The 22,736-nt window shown below is 34.4% G+C and overlaps 1 protein-coding gene across 1 annotated transcript in view; it reads left to right on the forward strand.

The window, feature by feature from the left end:
• Window positions 1-17,698, forward strand: part of LOC145686258 (sodium channel protein Nach-like) — a 148,777-nt gene extending 131,079 nt beyond the window's left edge. Inside the window, exon 10 of the mRNA XM_081759374.1 lies at window positions 7,213-17,698. Within this exon, the coding sequence (XP_081615500.1) occupies window positions 7,213-7,505 (293 nt within the window). The 3' untranslated portion in view covers window positions 7,506-17,698. The remainder of the gene's footprint in view (window positions 1-7,212) is intronic.
• The last annotated feature ends 5,038 nt before the right edge of the window (window positions 17,699-22,736 follow it).

Raw genomic sequence — 22,736 nt, forward strand, 5'->3', positions numbered from 1 at the left:
AACGAATTTTAAAAAGGCTATCAACCTCGTGCTTATATATTAAAGAAATCTGACGGTACAGTTCTCACTGACACGGATAGCATCTTAAATAGATGGAAAGATTTCTTTGACGATTTGCTTAACACGCAACCAAAATCTAGTGTGCGTGGAGAGGAGATACACACCGCAGAACCGTATATTCCAAAACCCAACCGAATAGAAGTAGAAACCGCTATAAAGAAATTAAAGAAACACAAATCTCCGGGTGTAGATGAAATTCCGGCTGAGTTAATTTTAGCTGGAGGCGAAAAATTGTGGAACAAGATACACAAACTCATTCTCCTTATCTGGAACAAGGAAAAATTGCCACAAGAGTGGAAAGAATCAATCATTGTTCCAATTCACAAGAAAAGCGACAAAACTGACTGCAATAATTATCGAGGCATTTCTCTTCTGTCAACATCCTATAAAATCCTTTCAAATATTCTATTAGCAAGACTGACCCCATACGCAGATGAAATTATTGGAGATTATCAGTGTGGATTTAGACGAAATCGATCAACTATCGACCAAATATTTACCATTCGCCAAATACTCGAAAAAAAGTGGAAATACAATACCCCGGTACATCAACTATTTATTGATTTTAGAAAGGCGTACGACTCGGTTAGGAGAGAAACATTATACAACGTTCTTACAGAACTTGGAATACCGAAAAAGCTAATTAGGTTAATTAAGATATGTTTAAATGCATCCCAAAGTAAAGTCCGGGTAGGAAAATTTTTGTCCACGAGCTTTCATGTCGAAAATGGCCTGAAACAAGGAGATGCATTGTCGCCATTATTATTTAACTTCGTTCTGGAATACGCTATAAGGAAAATCAAAGATAGCAACCAGGGCCTAGAGTTAAACGGTATTTACCAGGTTATGGCATATGCTGATGATGTAAATCTAATAGGGGATGATAGGAGAACAATAGAAAGAAATGCAGGGATCTTATTAAACGCTTGCAGGGACATGGGTTTAGAAGGCAGAGAAAACTAAATATATGGAAGTGGGAAGTGGGATATATTGATGCAGCTAATTATGGATGCGTTAAAATATTAAATAATAGTTTTGATAAAGTGGATCATTTCAAATATCTAGGATCAATATTAACAGAGGAAAATCATATTCACGGAGAAATTAAATATCGACTAAAGGCAGGGAATTCCTGTTACTATTCTCTTGTCGTCGCGAATTCTGTCGAGGAATTTGAAGCTTAAAATATACAAAACGATAATCATGCCTGTTGTTCTGTATGCTTGCGAAACATGGTCACTTACTCTGAGGGAAGAACATAGACTGAAAGTATTTGAGAACAAGATCCTGAGAATAATATTCGGACCCAAGAGGAACGGGATTGGGGAATGGCGGAAACTTCATAACGAGGAACTACATAATTTATATTGTTTACCCAACATTGGTAGGGTCGTCAAGTCTAGGAGGCTTAGGTGGGCAGGTCATGTAGCTAGAATGGAAGAAAGTAGAAACGCTTTCAGTCTTGACTGGAAGACCAATCGGAAAACGACCATTAGGAAGACCTAGCCGCAGATGGGAGGATAATATTAAGATGGATCTCGCAGAGATTGGAATACAAAGTAGAAACTGGATCCAATTAGCTAAGGATAGAAGTCAGTGGAGAGCTTTTGTGAACGCGGCATTGAACCTCCGGGTTCCATAGGCCATAGAGTTAGTTAGGTAGTTAATATGGTACCAAAATGTCGTTTATTATATCTTTTGTGTTCGTCGTGATCTCTCTGATGTTATTTATATTATAGCTAACAGTAACTTCGTTTCTATATCAACAATCAACATATTGTCATGGTTACCAAAACAAAACAAATGCGTACATGAAAACATTGATTTTTAAAATATAATTATTTTTGTGTCTTCCTCTTCTTTTACCATAGAAATAGCTGACTAGTACATATTTACAGAAATATCACATACTGCCCAGAAAAAGTTTAAAAGAATACAATATACCGTTGTATTATTGCGCCTCGAACTTACGGACTTTCTTTTATTCGTTTTACAATTAAAAGAAAAGGAATTTGTAATCTTCGGACATCCCTCGTATATAAAAATTACATTTCATAATACATTTCATATATCATATTTATTTTATATATCAACATTTCATAATTAACTACATATTGTATATTTTCATATATTATAACGTCAATAAGGAATGTCAGAAGTCCGATCTATAAACTTATTTTAAGTCTGTTCTGGGTCATAAAAGGTTTGTTAACAAAATTTAAATTATTACATTGGGCATGATGGTTTTGAAAAACATGTATTTTATGAGTTATTCCAATTACCTTTTTTTATGATACCAAAATGTCGTATGGTTAATATTTAAACAAGAAATAATCATAACACAGATATATAAAAGAAATACAAAAGTCAAAAGTAAACATTGATAACATCGAGAACAAAATATAACACTAAGACATGCATTAACAAGAATAGAGGAATTATCATATTAAATATAAATTTTAAGGATTAAACGTCATAAGTTAAAATACAACAAATCAGGTTACATATCCATAAAATTCTTCGTTTTCTCTTTTGAGATTAAGTACCATCTGTTATGCGTTATTTACATTAACTTTAGTTATAATCTCAGAAGGAACAACATTTTTGACTAAATCCATCCAACGATTCCTAGTATACTTGGAAGGTTGCCATAACATAATTTCATCAATATTACGTAATCCCAAAATTTTTCCTGTGTTTACATCCATTAGTTCGAAAACTTTAGGATTAATTTGTTTGATACATAAATATGGTCTTATACGCTGGACTTTTATCATATTAAAAATTAGTATCATAGATATCAGAACTTGGATAAGCATTATTCATGTTTTACATCTTTTGTTATATTTTATGAAATTCTTATCAGTGATATTTATTTCTATTATCTTCATAAAATTCAAATAAAGTGAAAATAATAAACGAAATCTTAACGGTATTTATAGTGAAATAAAACAAGTATCAATCGAATATATTCTTTCGGACGCCACAACATTAGGTTACGTTATATTACCATAGGATTGAGTTAAGTTACATTGCGTAGCGCAATCTTGTGTACAGTCTTGTCTATTACGTACTTCATCAGTATTTCGATTTCTACCTTGCGAATTCCTGCCACCTGGGAATCGGTTTTGTGAAAAAATACGAAGATTATTATTTCTATAATTTCCATTACTATTCTTGAAGTTCCTGTTACCATTCCTGCAATGAGTTTGGGTTTGATTACCGGTAACATTTTGCCCATTTGCTCTATTGTAAAAATAATGATTATTGCTTTGTGAATTAGAAATATTTTCATGTTGGATATTTAAGTTGCGGACAGAAGCATAATTGACATGATTACGACCAAAACTAACCTGCCCTCTGTCCTACCCTCTGTTACTATTTTGCACCAAAAGACTGACTTTCAAAATTTTGTACAAGCAAGACCAAATGGTTGAAATTAATACATTGGGCCGACAACAACATTTGCTGCAATCTAAAGGGGAATAAAATACGGATCGAAGCTACTATTCGTGATTCAGGATAGTTTGGGTTGATAGCTTTTAATTCGTTGTAAGTTGAGACTACAAACTCTGTAACACTTTTATGAATTTTAGGATTGTAAGGCCTTGTTCGGAGTAAAGCGTCCCTATTAGCCAACATGAAATTACTTTCATAATTGGACAGCAACGCATCCTTAAAATAAGAATATTTACTAAGATTACCTCTAATGGATTTAAGCCAGGTCAAACACGGGGGCAATAATATGTGAGAAAGGATATTTAGAAATTTGGACTCATCTACTCCCATTAACACATTCATCGAATTTCTCGAGGAATACCCTAGCAGGTATATCCTCGGGTACCCCACTAAATTTTGTGAGAGATCTGATCTCACTGAATCGTAATGGTTTACCTGTACTATTAGACTTCGAATATCTGGAACCACCAGGCGTTTTTACTTCTACGGGATGAACGCTTCGTTCTTCTTTCCCTCTCTGTATAATCTTCACTACATCCTGAAGATTCGGTATCTTCCAAAGTTGTTCTGGGGTACTGTACAGGTTCCACTTCAATAAGGGATGGACGAATATCATTCCTGTGTTCACCATTACGCTCTTCATTCGCAGAAATACACTTTTCCTTGAGGAAGTTCACCTCATCCTGTAATTCTCTAATCTGGTTTGAATGTTCATTCACAACAGTTTCGATGGTTTCAACTGAATCCTGTAACACAGTAAACCTCTGTAACATTTGTTCCATCTTATGATCATACTGTTCGAATTTTGCACTAATTTGCAGATTCATCTGGTTTAATTGCTCCTGTACCTGGTCCAATTTACTGTCATTTCGTTGTTGTAACTGCTCCAATTTGTTGTCAAGTTGTTGTGACAGTTTGTCGTCGATTTTCTGTTGAAGTTGATCCTATTTATCATCATTTCGCTGTTGTAACTGGTCCAATTTCTGATCCAATTTATCGTCATTTCGCTGTTGTAACTGCTCCAATTTTTCATCATTTCGCTGTTGTAACTGTCTAATTTCTGATTCAATTTATCGTCATTTCGCTGTTGTAATTGGCCTAGCTTATTATCAATTTGCTGAGACAATTGCTTTAGAAGATCAACTATATTTTCCGCAGAATTTGTTCCGGTTTCTCTAACACTGTTATTGATTAGTTCATTTTCGGTAGCACTCATCATAATATTTCTATTTAATATCGTGCCACTTCTTAAAACGGTATAATTAACGTTAGGCTCAATGACGTTTTACTTAACTTCTAACGATACACAACTTCCTGGCGTTTCGGCATCATTTATAGAACGAATTAGTAAATCTAATTTACTCTTAATCGATGTTCTATAGCTCTGATTCTTGGATATATATTTTGAGCCACACAAATAAACAAAATTAATATGGTACCAAAATGTCGTTTATTATACCTTTTATGTTCGTCGTGATCTCTCTGATGTTATTTATATTATAGCTAACAGTAACTTCGTTTCTATATCAACACTCAACATATTGTCATGGTTACCAAAACAAAACAAATACGTACATGAAAACATTGATTTTTAAAATATAATTATTTTTGTGTCTTCCTCTTCTTCTACCATAGAAATAGCTGACTAGTACATATTTACAGAAATATCACATATTGCCCAGAAAAAGTTTAAAAGAATACAACATACCGTTGTAGAGTGTCAAGTTGAAAATGGATATTATTGTAACGAAGCATTCTAAATTCCATTTATTTCCATGCTAATCCTATGGACTACAAATGACGATCGATAAACCGGTTCGATAAACCGGTTCAATAAACCGGTTCAGGAAGAACTTAAGAAATGTCCAGAATCACCAATAATATGAGGCGTTTTGAATTTCGCGGCAATACTAATCCACTTATAGGATGTCTTTACCCCAGAAAGAGATCTCGTTGCTATCCTTGACTTCATTAAACGAAGATAAGAAAAATAAGAAGACAAGTAGAACCGAGTTCGAATGATCTTGGAGGACTATATGTTTTTCAATACCTTTTTATATTCTTTTACTCAAGATTTCTTCACAGTTTTTCTTATTAAAATACTATCATATCCTCATTTTATTGGCCCAAAAAAAAACAGTATGGGTATGTTGCCAGTAAAATAGTTTAGATTGATCGATCCCCTGGTGCGTAACCACAGTATTTCAGTCACGCCCCCTCCCCCACACACACCATTATGAAATCCTGGCTAAACGAACAAATATATGTTGCCAGTAAAATAGTTTAGAATGATCGAGCCTCTAGTGTAATAACCACAGTATTTCGTCACGGATCCCCCCTACTGCAAAATCCTGGCTACGTGCCTGTTCCTGTTAGTACCTACTCGGCAGTTTTTGCGTCAATTAGTTTGCACTCAACCCAAGCTTCCAATACTTTTGATGATTGTACATGTGTATCGGAATATAAAATTTCTAATTTTATATCATATTCCGTCTTTATTGTTAAAAAAACCCTTGTGAGTAATGTTTCTTGAAGTGAACTTCAATTCTAAGTCTCCTGCCATCTAGCGACTTTCATATAACTCTGCAATGTACGTACCTACCAATCTCAATATACGTACAAAAGATTGCATAGTGCCTACATTTTTTTCTGGTGAATATTACAAAATAACAGAGACCTAAATTCGGTGGCATACGGTGAATCTGTATTAAGTAGACATTGAACTTTGCAAAAGTGCTGTATGCCAACTTTTCCTCGAAAATGCCCACTAGGTGCAGATTCTTTACTTTGGTGTCCAGAGTATGATGGTGGCCTGCGGACAGCTTATTGACTCCAGTTGAGCTGGATTAAGTGCTGTCCTACTTCTTGTCACACACAACTTCTGATCCACGACTACCCGCTTGAAATATATCTCCAATAGTTTTCTTAATGAAAGAGATTGACGTTGGAGATAATTCATAGAAGGCTCGTGCAATCTGAAGGAATGTGATATAATGGTAAAAGGGACGCTAGTCTTTCGTTTATTGGCTAATTTACATAATGACGAAGTGAATATAATGGTTCTACACATATTTTGTCTAATAATGTACATTTAGTGCCAAATGTTCTATGAAATTGAATTAATGAATTTAATAAGATTTAAAGTGATTTAATTTTAACAATGATTTGAATAGTCTAATGAATTGTATTGTAATTATATTTGCTTTTTAGTTATGACACACAGCAGTACTGTTGAATACTGCACAATATTGTAGTTTTTAATTCTGGTTTAATTAGTAAAAAAATATTTACAGAATTCGATGTTGATATTTTTCCAATATTCTGACATTATTAATTGAATATTTTAGGACTGTGTTGTTTATTTAGAATTTAATACCTACTTCCGACCAAGGCAGCAGTGAGACCCAGGTCTTGCTCACGGCAGTCGAGGGAGCAAGTCTTATAAACCAAATTTGCTCCATTGATTTGATGGAGGATTTTCTCGGTACAGAAATCATTATTGTTATCAAACAGAATCACAGTAAAATAGACACTTTTCAGTTCATACAAACAAAAGATCAGTGATAAGTCCTAAGTATTCAATGAATATAGCTGAAACTAGATGAATACTGGAATGTTTCATGCATTTTTGTATTTAATATTGTTCATGTATACTTACAAATATTCTATTGTTTTTTATCATTTTATTTTCAGTATCTATGGGTGGAATTGCAGGATTATTTTTAGGTGCTAGTCTTCTGAGCATTGTAGAAATCCTCTATTATATTCTAGTAAGACCTTTCTTTATTGGGAGGAAACCCCAAAGATTGGAAGATAAGATCATCGACAATTCATCGGAAGATAGATTCAATGTAGAAGTACCTCATGAGGACAACAGGAGTTTTCACCAGAAATATCCAGGATCAATGAGAGGCTTTGATAGACCCTATGTTGTGCAGGTGCACCCTTCAGAAACGCATATGAGAAGGAGAACATACGTATGGTAGTACGCAACAAATAATGAAAAACTAATGTTTGTAATTTGTCCCTTTTTGTAAGTTTAGAGTGATTGCCTTTAACTATTTTGAACTTTTGTAAATCAATTATCTTCATGATGTTCATTAATGTAACTCTTTACTTTAACTACAGAAGGTCCCTCCAAACTGATGGTAACCAATTTGACACCCTTATCAGCTTAAGAAATATCTCCCTTTATGTTAGCTATTGCCCTGTATCTCAGTTTTCACTGAAGAAGTCTGCGTTGAAACACAGTTTGATCAAGTCTTTTTCAATAATCTGAACAAACTTTCTAAAGATTGTCGAATGTGCTCGGCTGTTTACGCCTCAACCCTCGCTTCAATAACGGGAACCCACAAAAAAGCACAGGCGATGCACCAGGTGATTTCATTGGAATGCCTGTAAAAGCGATTTCACAAATACCCATTCCACATTCTTTCCTCCAATACTATCACTGGATGCCTTGTCCTAGTGAATGACAACGTGAAATGTTCCGCTCCTATATGTGGATGTAATATCGCGATAGTACACTGAGAAAAATCCGTTCTCCGGACAGCAGTATATTGTAAAAATATACGGAATTCTCTTACTTACTACAGAAATCAGTATGGTGCATACGTTATCCATATGCTACATACGCACTGCCCTTAGATGTTACATCATGCCGTTGCAAGATGTCTGACATCTAACAGTTTTCCGTATATCACATGCATATACTTATGTTACATTCCTCAGCTATATGTTATATATGTCCATTTGTATGTGAGATCCTGACCACCTATATTGTTTCATACGGAAAGTACGTATAGATGGAACACTTATACAGAAAGTATTATAAAACAAGCGTTTTCAGTAATACGTCTGCTGCACGTTGTCCAAAAACTACAGGAATTATGCATGTAACCTACCTTTTTAAGTACGCCACCTACATTTTTTGCTGGCTCCAAATGTTCGTTTAGTAATAAGCTACAATGATTTTTAAAGCGGAAATTTGCCATTATAAGAGTGACCACCTTCAACTATGTATCCCGTGGAAAACTTTTAACACATTGAAGTACACAATAACTTTCCTTTTATCATATTTCGACAAATACAATCATACTTCCTCCAGAACTAACACAAACTTCCACTGCCACAACATTCGTACAGCTATCGCCTGTTCGTTTTTCATGGTATGTGGGGACAGGAGCATATGAAATCGAGACTTATGTTTCTATAGCAGATACAAACCTTAGTCGATTATGTCATTTTTGTTCGCGGCGGAACGTTACTGCCCCCGCCATTGTTCATTAGGACGAACAGATGAGGGCAAAATATTCTTCAATCCCATTTTACCCTCAAATAAACTATTTTAAGTACCCTTGCTGGGGATCATGTTCCCCCAAACATATTTAGCGAAAAAGGGTTGAGTATATTATCAAATCATACTAGTTTTTGTGCACCATGTAATTTTAATACACTAGCCTGAATTTCGAAAAGAAATATGTATTTTATTCACCTTTGGCTTAATCTAATTCTATGCTCACAGCTATCACAATATACATATTTTTCTCCCTGTTTTTACTTTCCCCAGCTCAACTATTTTATTATACCTATAGTTATTACTCGAAATAACACTGTGCAACAAATTTAAACTTTCTTCTGTCCTTCAAATGAAATTATGTGCTGAATTCACATGATAGATGCTGAATTCATTTGTGGTAACCAAAATGTTCCATCACGTTACGTGTTTTGTTGGACAGACCACAACGCATTATACCAAATGTACATATTTATATATATTTACTTTGATATGTAGGCTAGGAAGGCGTATTAAACTAATATTAAATTTTCTCGACTTACTCTTTAAAGTACTTTCTTTGGTCGCTTACGCTTGTAGACATCTTCTGGAGTCTCTGTGATGATAGACCAGCAATACTCAACAAGCATACTTTCAGTCCATTTTCCACAGTAACACTTTTCAAATGTGCAATGTCCTGATGAAACCATTATCAGTGTTCATCACTTACTGCGCCGAGCTTGCGAAAAAGTTAAGATATGAGTGCAAACAGTGTAATTTTAATGACATGTTGCATCCCATAAGTTGCAAACTTGCACCGCGTCACTAACAATAGGTTCATAATTTTCAGCCTTTGCATTTACAAGAAAACCTGAACATACCGATTTAAATGACAGCCAGGCTAATTTCTCAGTTTCAGAGACTTTAGTTTCAAAGACTTCATCTTGCATGATTGTTTTAATCTGTAGACCAACAAATACTCCTTTTTTTCTTAATTTTTGTCTCACTTAAGTTTGGAAATTTCTTTTTAAAGTACATGAAAGCAATATCTATTTTATCTAGTGGTTTAACAAAAATCTTCGACAACCCAAGCTTGATATGTAATGGTGGCAAAAATACGTCATGAGAATTTTCAATTGATTTACCAGAAATATTCTTACTGTTAGTGCCATTGTCTTTGAGGTCATTATTTACGGACGTAGAAGTTTGCTTTGTCAGTGCTATTCAACTCACATAAAAGACAATAATACTTGGTGTATCCTTGTTGCATTATTGTGGGAATACTAGTACTTAACTTTCAAGTCTTTACATACCTATATACATTTGATTTTTTATATTCAATAGGTCTAATGTCGCACTCATAAATTCATTGTCTCCTTTGTATGAGTCGCATATGCTACAGGAACAGATGGGTGAATATTTCCAATATGAAGAAGCACTGCCTTCAGATTTAATTTCGAACTGTCAATAAACAAACGCCACTCGGTGTGATTATGTTCATATCTCAAAGACTGAAATAAGCCATCTACATGTTTGCCATAAACAATGCCTCTTTTCAGCAAAATAGTCCTCAAAATTACTTTTCCATTTTCCAAACAAACTTATTTTAACATTTTGAGCTAAGAGATTCCAACCTTGAAGCATTGATCCCAACAATTCTGCCTTTCTTTTAGGAAGATTTAAGTGTAGACATTAAGCTCTTCTTGTGCAATCAAATGAGATGACGTTGTCTGGGATGTAGATGGCTGAAAGTCTACATCTTCCTTGTTGCTTGGTATCTTCTGAATGAATAATGTAAGGTTCTGGAGCTTTAAATCTTCACTGTTGGTCTAATAGCTGACTTTAAATTAGGGTACTGAATCTGATGTTTAGATTTAGAGGAAAAGCCCTTTACGTCTATCAAGCAAACATGACAATCAGTTACATGATCTATTTGTTTGCGTCAAACCATAGGAACAGTAAATTTCATACAACTACCTTTTCCTTGTAGCCAGTTTCTTAAATTTCTGGAACATCAGTGCAAAATAGGTGTGGAGCCCAAGTCTTATCTTGGTCTGCAACCCTGCAGCCAAAGTATACAGTTCATTAGTATTTTTAACTAAAGGTGTAAAACTGCTTTTTTGAGTTTTAAATATTTCACTACATACATAACAAAGTAAGTCAGGTTTATTTTTACACGCACGGGACATTGCACTCCACTGCACGTAGCTAAACATATATTGAGCACTTTCTTGAAACCCAGATGCACAACACCCATTACCACAAAAAGACGTAGAGCGGAAAATTAGACTACTCGTAAGGAAACGCCACGTAGTATGATTTCTGTAGTAAGTAAGAGGATTCCGTATATTTTTACAATATACTGCTGTCCGGAGAACGGATTTTTCTCAGTGTACTATCGCGATATTACATCCACATCCGAATAATAATACAATCGAACCAAAAATTACTTAAATGCTAGAACATATGGCAGCAGAGTTAGAAACACAAATTTGAACTCGCTTATCACTAGATGTTAATGGGCTACTACCTGAAATGAAGATAAAGAGTGGGGAGAAATATGAAAAACTAGTGTTCCCTATTTTAACGCAGAAAAGGATTCTTATGTAGTAAAAGAAAATCGGGAGAATGAGGAGAAGCCCTCTTTAAACAGCACATTCTATAAAGAAGAAAAAATGTCGCTTGGATGGTGTTTAAATAAACATATATTGTAAGGTATGTTACATAAGCAACAATTTTTTTTATCTTAATCACATTTCTGCCCTTCCCGCTGGTCTAGTCGGTAGCACGCGTGCCTTCGATACACGGGGTATTGCGTTTTATTCCGGCTAGGAAAACATTTAACGGAGCGACGACTCGGATTCCACGTTACACTATAAGCCTGCGTTTCATATAGCCTCGCTACTGAAAAGGTACGCTAAATTTCAATAACCAAACCAAACATTAATCATATTTCATCCACATCAGTAATAATATGGCATTTTACAGTAGAATATTTCAATTTTTTCAGTTTTTCACAAAGTTGTTTTGTGATTACAAATTGGATTTTCTTATGCAAAAGTAAGTGAGAAAAACATATTTCCATGTAAAGGACAGATTTCGTGTTGCACAATGTAATTTCATAATACTCTGTAGTCCGTCATCAGACACGAATTTGAATAATGATGTTATACTAACTATGTATAAGGAAGTCATATGTGGATTTGTAATTGTCTTACATTGTGCACATATACTATAAATTATTTTCAATCTTATACTCAAACACAATCACAAAGGTTAGGCGCGGATATCCCACAATTAATTCAGTTATTACTTCTAACTGTATGGATTTAATATATATATATATATTTTTTTGTTTAAAACTATTGTCAGATAATTATATTCATGTGTGCGTTGGAGAAAGGGACTCATTCTCTTATTTTGAATCAATTCACCTTCAGACACTTGCGTTCTGTTTGACCTCATTTTATTCACATTCCTCCTTAGCATGAACAATCTAACAAACACACTGGCGAGTTCTCATGTCCCACCAAGGAACACACTTTTTGCACCACATCAGGGGACGCTTAAGCTTCTGATACTGTATCTACGAATATTGACGACAGGGCTACAGCATGGGTGAGCGTTTTGTTGAGATTTAACATAGCGTTAATTCCTTTCTTTGACACAAGGAAATATTTTGTCATACATTGTTTACTTATTTATAACCGATGTCAGAAAGGGCATAAACGTTTTGTTCCTTCTCAAAGGGCGTAACTTTTGGTATAGAACCATTCATACGCATATCAGCCATTCTTCTTGCTAGTCAACACTCACACTTTTAAACTACTCGCAACAATTTCTCGAGAGTGTCAAGCGTGCCGATATCTGGCGATCGAATTCGTTACCATGAAACAGAAACGACCTTCTGTATATTCCAAGTTTGCTTGCTGAAGAAAGATAACGAATACTATTTATCAAATTAAGCTTCACCTCTCAAACTGTATAGAAGCACTGTATTTATATGCTTTATTCAGAAGGTACAAAGTATAATAAATTGAGAAAAAAAGATTTATATTCAAAAGAAACACAAGAGGTGTGTTGTTCAAAACGTTTTAGGATTTTAAGAATATATACCAAAAGCTTTAAAAGTTCCATGGAGGATATTTTTCCTCACAAAAGTATCGAAAACACACATTATGGCGTTGTTGCATTTTTTTTTTTATTTTTTGCTATATTTAAAGTTGAGAAAACTTATTCTGTTGAGAAGTACTTAAGGTTGAGTCAAAATTATGTTAATACAACTAGGGAAATAGTTTATTCACAACAGATACATAACAAGATGTTTACAGAAGTAACATTTACAGCTGAGACACACAGAATTCAAGTAGAATAGATAATAATACAATTTGTATTCTCTCTTTTAGATCATTGACACTATAAAAGCTCAATGGTGTTTTTTCAGTCACTGGATACCCATCACAGCACAATATAGGCCTTGTGAAGAGAATATATGAGGGCAAGTAGTGTAAATTTTAGCGTGAAAGTAAAGTGTGCTAATAGCTGAAAAATATAAAGATGTACGATACCTAAAAATTTACATGGTGCAGAATATGCAACTTCAAGTAAGCATGAGAGAAGAAGAGTCAGCCAACCAGAGAAGAGAGAATTATTCCTTTTTCGAAGTGGTTGACCCTGAGAACTGTTGGAAAAACTTTTGCGAACTGTTATCCCTCACACAGTACAGTATGACTGCTAGTCATGTTACAAAAGGCCAAATATTTCTGAGAAAGTAATAAATATAATGTTGAGCAACAAAAAGCTTGCCTAAAATATGTCCATAAATATTTCTTTATATCATGAAGCCCAAATATGATCATGACCAAAAATATAGTTCAAATATGCATTTATATACGGTAACCAATCCAAATCATATTTTGACTTTACAAAAACCAGAAATTTGTTTTAGACATGTCTAATGGTGCCAGGATAAAATTATGATACCTAGGTATATCATAGAAATCTGAGCCTTGATTATTGAGATTCCTTAGTTCACAGAGTATCTTGAAAAATTTTTAAATGTGTAGAAAGTAATTACCACTGATTGTAGGAAATTTCATAAGGTTGATCGTATTACCAGAGGTAGAAACTAGAGACCCCTGATTCTTGACTCAAATAGCTCCCAGCAGCAAAGGGACGTAAATTTAATTTGTCCTACAAGTGTTCTAAGTTCTCATCCACTTGAATTTTAAAATGCCAGAGACTCTCATGTAAGCTGCTAACTTATTGAGTGACTGGTTGACAACTTTTTATTCCCTGTGTTGAATTTCCTGTTCTGATGAATAATTGGATTTTGTGCATTAGCTAGATCGATGTTTATATGCATAGTTGAAAAATTAATGAAAAATTTAACGGCTTAAAGCAAAAATATTAATAGTATGAAAATTAATAAAAGTATTTAAAATTCATTAAAAAATTGTTAAAATTAAAATTAACTTTACTATTAGTAGATCATAGTTAAAATTAAAAGCGACAATTTGTAATCCTGTACAGTGAGAATCTTTTTGGTTATGAACATTATTTTAATGTTGAACGGATAAAATTGGAGGCATGCGAAAATTATTAATCATTCTTAAAAGTTAATAGTTTCAAACAAAACTGATGATTAATAAAAATAAAATGTCAATAAGATTGAAACACACATATAAGCGTGAGGTATCTGAAAGTGCCGAAGAAACGAGAAACGCTAGCGATATATACAGTTTGCAGTAAATAAGAATATCAAATGGGACTCATGAAAAGCAGGTATGGTGTGCCAGAAAAAAATAGCGACAAAAGCGGCATCAGGAATGAAGTGATTTTTTTTTAATAATGTAACGATAGACAAAACCATGAATAACATGAAAGGGCACACAGGGAGAGGTACAACGCCGCTTGTCTCAAGCTTCTACCGCACATGAAATGAAATTAAATTTTCAGTTTAATGTTCCATTATTATGCCGTTTAGGCTAAGCGAGACGATGATTAACGTAAGTGAATGATAATGAAAGAATTGCTGGAATGAGAAAGAGGGAGGAAACGGGAGTACCCCGAGAAAACTCACGGACATAACACCCACGATGTTATCCACCACAAACTTCTTTGGCCGTGGATCGAACCAGGGACCTTACGCACCAGATGTAAGCGTTGTACCACTGAGCTACCATGCCCCCTTCTACTGCACATAGTAGCAAAGATATCACCATAGGAATAATTGTAAACAGAAAGAAAAGTTACCCACTTGATCGCCAGTACTTCAGTATATGTACCATCTGAGGTGTCGCGGAGCAAGTTGCAATTGCCGAACCACGAGATTGTGCTAGTTCACAGCAGACAGTCATAGTAGTAAAAGTGAATATGATGGTGTTTACGAACGCAGAAAAATGCGACACGATTCTGATTTAGTGAAAAATGCAGGCAGAATGCCTCAGAAGCTTGCCGTGAGTACGCAGAGACTGCAGCCATCGCGACTTCTTTTTGGTAAGTTCTTTTTAAAATTAAGGGACATCGGAAGTGTAACAAGCGACAACGTGTTCGGAACAAGCCAATTATAGGTGGGGTGGTTGGAACAAATGTTCTAGCTGCTGTTCTTGTGAATCCACATATTAGCTCCCGTGATATTATCAGGGACTGTGGTATGATTCACTGAAGTGTATTACGCTTTCTACATTTTAGTGAACTGTGTTTGTTTTTGCACTTGAGTGCTACAAGACAACATTTCAGATTTGTCACGTTTTCTATTCACTGACGAGGCAACCTTTATCAATCATGGAAACGTTAACCTTAGGAACATCTACTCTTATTCTGTAACGAATTCACATTGGCTTCGCCAAGTGGAACGCTAGTACCCATGGAGTGTTGACGTCTGATGTGTATTAGTAGGTGAACATCTTCTTGAGCCTTTCTCAAATACGAGACACTGAATGCTGGACGATACATATACTTCCTAGGAAATGAACTACCAACACTATTAGAGGATATACCGCTTCAGACACGGTGTGAAATGTGGTATCAAAATAACGGGTATCCACATACTGTACAGTGCACAAATCACTTCAGCTTGAATAATACGTTTACCAATCGGTAGATAGGACAGAGAGAATCTGTCAAATGGCTGGCCTGTTCTCCAGATTTACGAAGTTATATTTTTTCTCTGCAAGAAATTGAAGGCCATTATTTACTGAGATGTGCCAGCAACATCAGACGATATACAACAACGCATTACTGCAGCCTCTAGAGCCTTTCATGTGTGTTTCATTATGTGGAATGATGTTTGGTAGTATGTCTCAAAGCCTGTATTGCAGCGGATGGCCACCATTTCGAACACCTACTTTGATAGACTAGGTTTACGTTCATTGCACCTGTTAGTCCCTATGTTTCATCGACATACTATCATGCAGCTTGTCATTACGTTCTGTACACTGTCAAACAAATGATGCTGAGAATGTCTCATGTTTTCATCTTTCCTTTCAAATGCCATGCGTTCGTGTTTTGCTTCTCTTTCCATGACTTCTGAAGCTCGTACGTATTGCAGTATTGGCGGTGGGTCACTTGTCTTTCTGTTTACAACCATTCTCCTGGTATTATCTCAGTTACTATGTGTAGTAGAAATATGAAACAAACAGCATTGTATTTTTTCGGATGTGCACTTTCATGTTATTCATGTATTTTTTATCTTTTCATTACAAAACATTCACTTCATTTCTTATGCCCCATTTGTCGATATTTCTCCTACCACACTAAACCTCCATTTAACGAGTCCCATTTGATGTTGTTTACCGCTATTCGCATGTCGGTAGCGTTTCTCGTTTCTTCGGTATTTCAGATGATACTTTTAGATGCTTCTTACTGTATAGCACAAACTACAGACATTATATGTACACCATATACAACTAGGCCTATATACTTGCGAACATAAGTGTTCTTGTTTCGTAGGAAGAATAAGGATTAATGGATAAAATTCGGGAAACTTCAGTATTATGAAAATTGATCCGTCCCAACTTTAAAAGCGGAATTTTCGAAAATACTGCAACTCGTGTTTCCTTAGTTTTAATGAAGAGTTTATAGTCAGTAATTTACATCTTCAACTTAAGTGAATCCTCGTATTCACTATTCTATGTTTATAAGATAGATTCCTAGAACAGTATGAAAATTGATTCATTTTACCCCTTTATGAGTAAAGTGTTTCTATACTGAATTTCACACCTCCAATTTGAAACACCAAGAAAAAGGTTTTGTATGAATTCTGCTACTTTTAAGTTCGAAACCTTGAAGTGGCTACGACTGTCCTTTTTATGGTGCTGCCACGTACGGGATTATTTACATGCTTCGTGACAACCTATCGCGCTTTGCATTTTATACAGGTAGTTCTCTACATCAACATGTTCTATTTTACTATTTAAATAGAACGTTAATTAAAGTGTGTTCCTGTGTGTGACGTGATGATGGTCAAATAATCGGAAATTGTGGGGTTTGTATTAAAGGACTGAGTAACGTATCTGAAATAAGTGCTTAATATTAGTAAGTGGAAATTGAAACCCTTAGATATTATTTTTATTTATTTAGATATTTTCTGCCCTTAGCATGTAGTTACTTTATATTGAACACTTTGACTAGATATGTGCTATAGATCTTCATCAATGATATGTTTGTTATATTATTTGGATTCAAAAAACTAATTGGTGTTTGTAATCTATCAAAATTGAAGTTGAAATTAACTCGAAATTAAGTGATATTTGGAAATAATATGAATGACCATAAGCTGCATCTGAAACTGTGATTGAAGAAACACAACTGAAATTATGGAAACATCTAACTTCATTGGAGTTGCCAAGTGTTGTATTTCGCTTTATTACTATTATAATAAATTGTTATTTCTTTTTGAAATTGATTTCTTTAATTATAATCGTAAACTACCCTTTTGTACTAAACTTGCACTCCGTAACCACTCGGGTGTTGCAGTGTACCGTCGATCGACTGGATTCCTTTAAACTCAAGCTCATACCACAACCCTAAGATAGGAGAGTATGAGATAATATTTGAGAAACTATCTCGAGGTCATTGTAATTCGAAGTTTCTTAATACATAAATGCTAGTATTATGAAACAGGATTCTTCTTAATGAGCTACGTAGAAGCAAAACATTTGAAATGCATTGGACAATTAGCACAGTTCAATAACGTGATTTTAACAGCTTCTGGAAATTTAAAATTTATTATAAAATGAATATATAATTCCATTAGATGAATATAAAGTATACCTGCCAGCAGAAGACAAAATCATCTGAGACTTTCGTTAGAAAACAGACAACACCAGAGTAATCAGATTAACGTAATAAATGAAATGCTGGTACTGACAAGAGTTACATTTCTAAAGACAAGAAATGACTAAGTCTATCCTTCTTCCAGGTATCATGCTCAAGCCAATAAACACGGAAACTTACTGTATTTATACGTACAGTCACCCACATAAGTACCTGGACCCCTGACCGTTATAATTCCATTACTTGGAATTCAGGTACGTATGTGGGTGACTGTACATACAAACATAACATACATTAGGAAACTGTAAATGTGTACTTGCCCTATCCTTAAAATACAGGGTTACTGGAAATGAGAGAGCGGAGAAGGGATGAAAATACAGCGGAGGAGGGATGATTGATTGTGTGACATAGTTGATAAGTTACCGAGAGCGACGTTAATACTTCTAGGTAGTAAGCATTAACCAAGTAATCATTCAACTTTCAATTGAGGGGATCAATATCATCACAGTCCTGAGCAAGTTATGATACTAGAATATAGTGAGGAAAAATATTATCTTATAGTATTTATTGAAGTATGCTATGTAAAATATTTTATTTCCATGTCATAATAAGTTATACACAAAAACGTTACATTATGCATAACTAAACTTACCGTAATTAGCTGAACAAACAGGAAATTATTGGGGAAATAATTAAATTATTATGTATCTTCTGAGATCATGGGAACGAAATGAAAATAACTACAGAAAGGTTAAATTATTATACATTGCCAATTTCAACTGAGAGAACTGAAGTACAGTTTATCACAATAATTTATACAAACTAGATATCTTGATGACTATTTAGATGTTACTAATATATTTGAAGTACTATCAAGTACCTCGGAATAAGTTTTTACTTTTAATAATCTCAAATTGGATGATAATTAAAGCATGTTCTCTAAAGATTAACTGTTAAGTTTAGACATTCTCTGCCCTTTTAAAGTAATAAGTGCTTATATTAATTTCAAGGCAGATAGCCATTTCTGAGTTATTGTTTCTTTCGAAATAATTTTAAAAATTAAGTCAACCTTATAGAGTCACTCAAAACGAGACGAGAATTTTTGAGACCTGTCTCGTGTATCAGTTTAAAAATGTGAGTCCAGATATACATTTCTCTTGCAACGTTTCAAATTCCACAAAGTGAGTTTCGACTTGAAATTTTCAAGGTTCTACCTATCATCCTTTGTAAACATGTACGTGACGATGCGAAGAGCCTATTGCTGTGTGATTCATAGCCAAGCCATAAAGATCACATTGTGTTAGTTGAAAGTTTCCGAACAAGGATGTTACGCTCAAGATATTGCCACCAAAGACAGCAAAATATAGCTGACCTCTTGATGTGTACTTCTTTAGGTAACATAAGCGCTACGTGAGATGGGTCGTTGATTTTGTAAGACTACAACGTGAGAACCACAAGTAAAGTTTCATGATCATCATTTCATCACCAGACTTCACTCTGTGCTGTACAATCAACTTTCTGCACTGAAGTAGAAGCCTATGATACAATATGCTTGGCAAAAGACGGGTTATGATCTTGACATACAAATATTACCGTTTGGAAATGAAATTAGTGTAGAGTTTAGTATTGAACTGCTTCAATGCAGAAGTACTGTCGTATGTGAACAAGCGGCTTTAGTCAGATGTGCATTTTGTTCTGTTCCGCTTTGTGTTGACCACTACATTGAAATCCCACACCTGCACTTTGAGGACTGAATAGTGGGACAATACTATCAGGTCAGTGTTAAAAGTTTGTTGTTCAGATAGTAAAATTATTTTGAGCAGAAAGAAGTATAGCAATCGGTCACGACATTACAATATGCGTTTTCGGTCCTATTATATCGATATTTTGTTTCTTCGCGTAACAAAGTTCCTCTCCTAGATTTTGCATATATAATCGTTCAACATCTATATGTCTCCCGTGGTAATAAGCAGTTTTGGATGCAAATTTCTATATCACTACTTTTGGGATGAGTGATTTATATTCTAAGTACATTTTCTTGCGGTTCTGAGCGTTCCAGGTCATGTACATCCCTGTCAGTATAATCACTTAACACTGAAGTCGGCATGTGAAAGCCATGTTTGAAAATGTGGGATATGCATGAGATTCGATAGTTTTTTCAGGTCTTTATCATACTGATATAACGGGTCACAATTAAAAATCTGCACAAACTTTGCAATGACGAAAAAATAAGCAGACAACAAATTGAAACCACGTTTTCGTGTTTATTTACAGTATATACATAAGTATAATCAGATGCTAATGACACATTCAAGTGGTCCGTTATCACCTATAACCCGCAAATGTTTTGGAATAAAAGCACAAATTGTTTGGACACCACTTGATCAACTTCTTTTAAACATTTGCGTATTCTTCTTTGAAGCTGCCAAAAAGATTTTGCCTTCCAGTTATGTGTATATCCCTTGTCACTCAATTCTTCAAAAAAGTCTTCGATTGGGTGACACTGAGGCAAGTTAGTTGGATTTTTGTTTTGGAGCACAAAAGGGAGTGTTGTGACATAAGGTATTCCTGGTAAGGTAAGGTAAGGTAAGGCCTTTCTGGGATAACTAGAGCTGGCTTTCTCCGACCAGAAAACAAAATTATTGTCTGAATGTTATTTTCTTAGAAATGGAACAAAGATCATTTGAAGACATTGTTTCACCTACACATATTGATTGATTGCTAACTCACTTGGCTTAAAATAAGACTCAGAAACACCTTTGTCAGATACGACTAAATAAAGCATCACTTTACTCTCAAATTCCTGCTTACATTTATATTTTATATTAGAAGGAGCGTGTTGCGTGTCTGAGGAATAATAAATGTCATATCCGGGCATTTGAGATTTAGAAAAGGTAAAGTAGCTTTCATCACCTAAAACAAACGATTTTCCTTTGCATTTTCGGACCATCCAACGCAGGGTGCGAAATCGTTTGAAAATGGTGAGGAGGAAGAAGTTCAGTGATCCACACTAATGCCTCACTGTGCTTCACACATGAAGTGGGGGCTCCAGAAAGTTGAAATATTCATGATTTATTATTATTATTATTATTATTATTATTATTATTATTATTATTATTATTATTATTATTATTATTATTATTACTATGGTGTCATGATAAATGTCATGTATTATGTATTTCAGTGGAAACTGAAAGAAATTATGTATGTGAATATTGTGTAGAACAAAAAGATTATGATAACACTGGAAATAGTAGTGAAATGAATAAACAGAGTAAATCTAATCTGAGTGAAAATCCTTCTTTGGCTACTTTTCAGAGGCTCATTGATAATTCCGTAGATAAAATGATTCAAATTTTCTTGAAAGAAATAAGAGTTCTCAAAGAGAGCTCAAATTTCCTTACGTGATGAAAATTATCAGTTGAGGTCTCTTTTACAACAGAATGTAATTATGTCCGTTCATGTATCTAATTTGAAATTGCAATTAAAAAATGATCAAAGCAGTCAGGTTAAAGAATTAGATCAAGAAAATAGTTTTCCACCGCTTGTAAGTGTTAATCAAGCATCAGGTACTACTAATCGGAAGGGTGATTCGGAAGGAAGTTGGGTTGAAGTAATTTCGAGAAATCAGAGAATGAGAAGCAAACATGTTAATAAAGACAATGTAAACTTAAATCATAATTCGAATGTAGGTATAGGAGTAAAGAATAATTTACGCAAATTGAATGTTGGTCGTGGTAATACTAAAACAGAGTTGGTTTCTAATGCAAGGAAACAGGCTTTGTTTGTTACAAGATTTAGCCCATCCACTTCTGTTGATGATATTGAAGAATCATTAAATGAGTATGTAAAATCTGTCAAATGTAATAAACTCAAAAGCAAATATGACTCTTATTCCTCATTTCATATTGAGATCCCTGAGTTTGATTATAATGTTATAAGTGATCCTGAAATTTGGCCTCAAGGTAATTTAGTTGGTCCGTTTTATAGAAAACTAAATAAATTAAATGTCACAAATAATATGGAAGAAATGAATGAAAGCATAGAGACTTGTCATGGAGAACATTGAGTTCTGGTACCAAAATGTACGTGGATTACGAACTAAAAGTAGTTTTATAGTTCTGTGGCAGACTGCAAATATGATGTTGTTGCTGTCACTGACACTTGGCTAAGTAACACTTACATTAATGATGATTATTTTCCCGACACTTACTCTTGCTCTAGATCTGATAGACATTATAAATCTCATGTTTGTGAGAGAGATGGTGGTGTTCACCGTGCAGTGAAGAAAACCATTAAAGTAGTGAGGCGAACCCAATTTCCAAGGAAAGTTGGAAAAAATCTTTTATTATTTTGTGTATATTTTCATCCTAACTTGCGATTGAATGTATTTAGTGAATTTTTTAAGGCCTTTTCTAATAAATATTTTGCAATTTGACATTTTAATGGTAGGTGATTATAATGTATCCAAAGTGAATTGGACTAAGAAATAATTTTTAACAGGTATTCATTATTATGCTAAATGTAAAGCTAAAATTTTATTTTCATTTCTGGATGATCTTAATCTTAATGTTGATTATAATGTATCTGACTTAGATTTGGTAATATCTAATTTTAATTTATGTGCTTCCAAGAATGTTCAACCGATTGTCGTGCCTGATAG

This window comes from Thermobia domestica, chromosome 5 (assembly GCF_964235325.1).
Source record: "Thermobia domestica chromosome 5, izTheDome1.hap1.1, whole genome shotgun sequence".
NCBI classification, from domain to species: Eukaryota; Metazoa; Arthropoda; class Insecta; order Zygentoma; family Lepismatidae; genus Thermobia; species Thermobia domestica.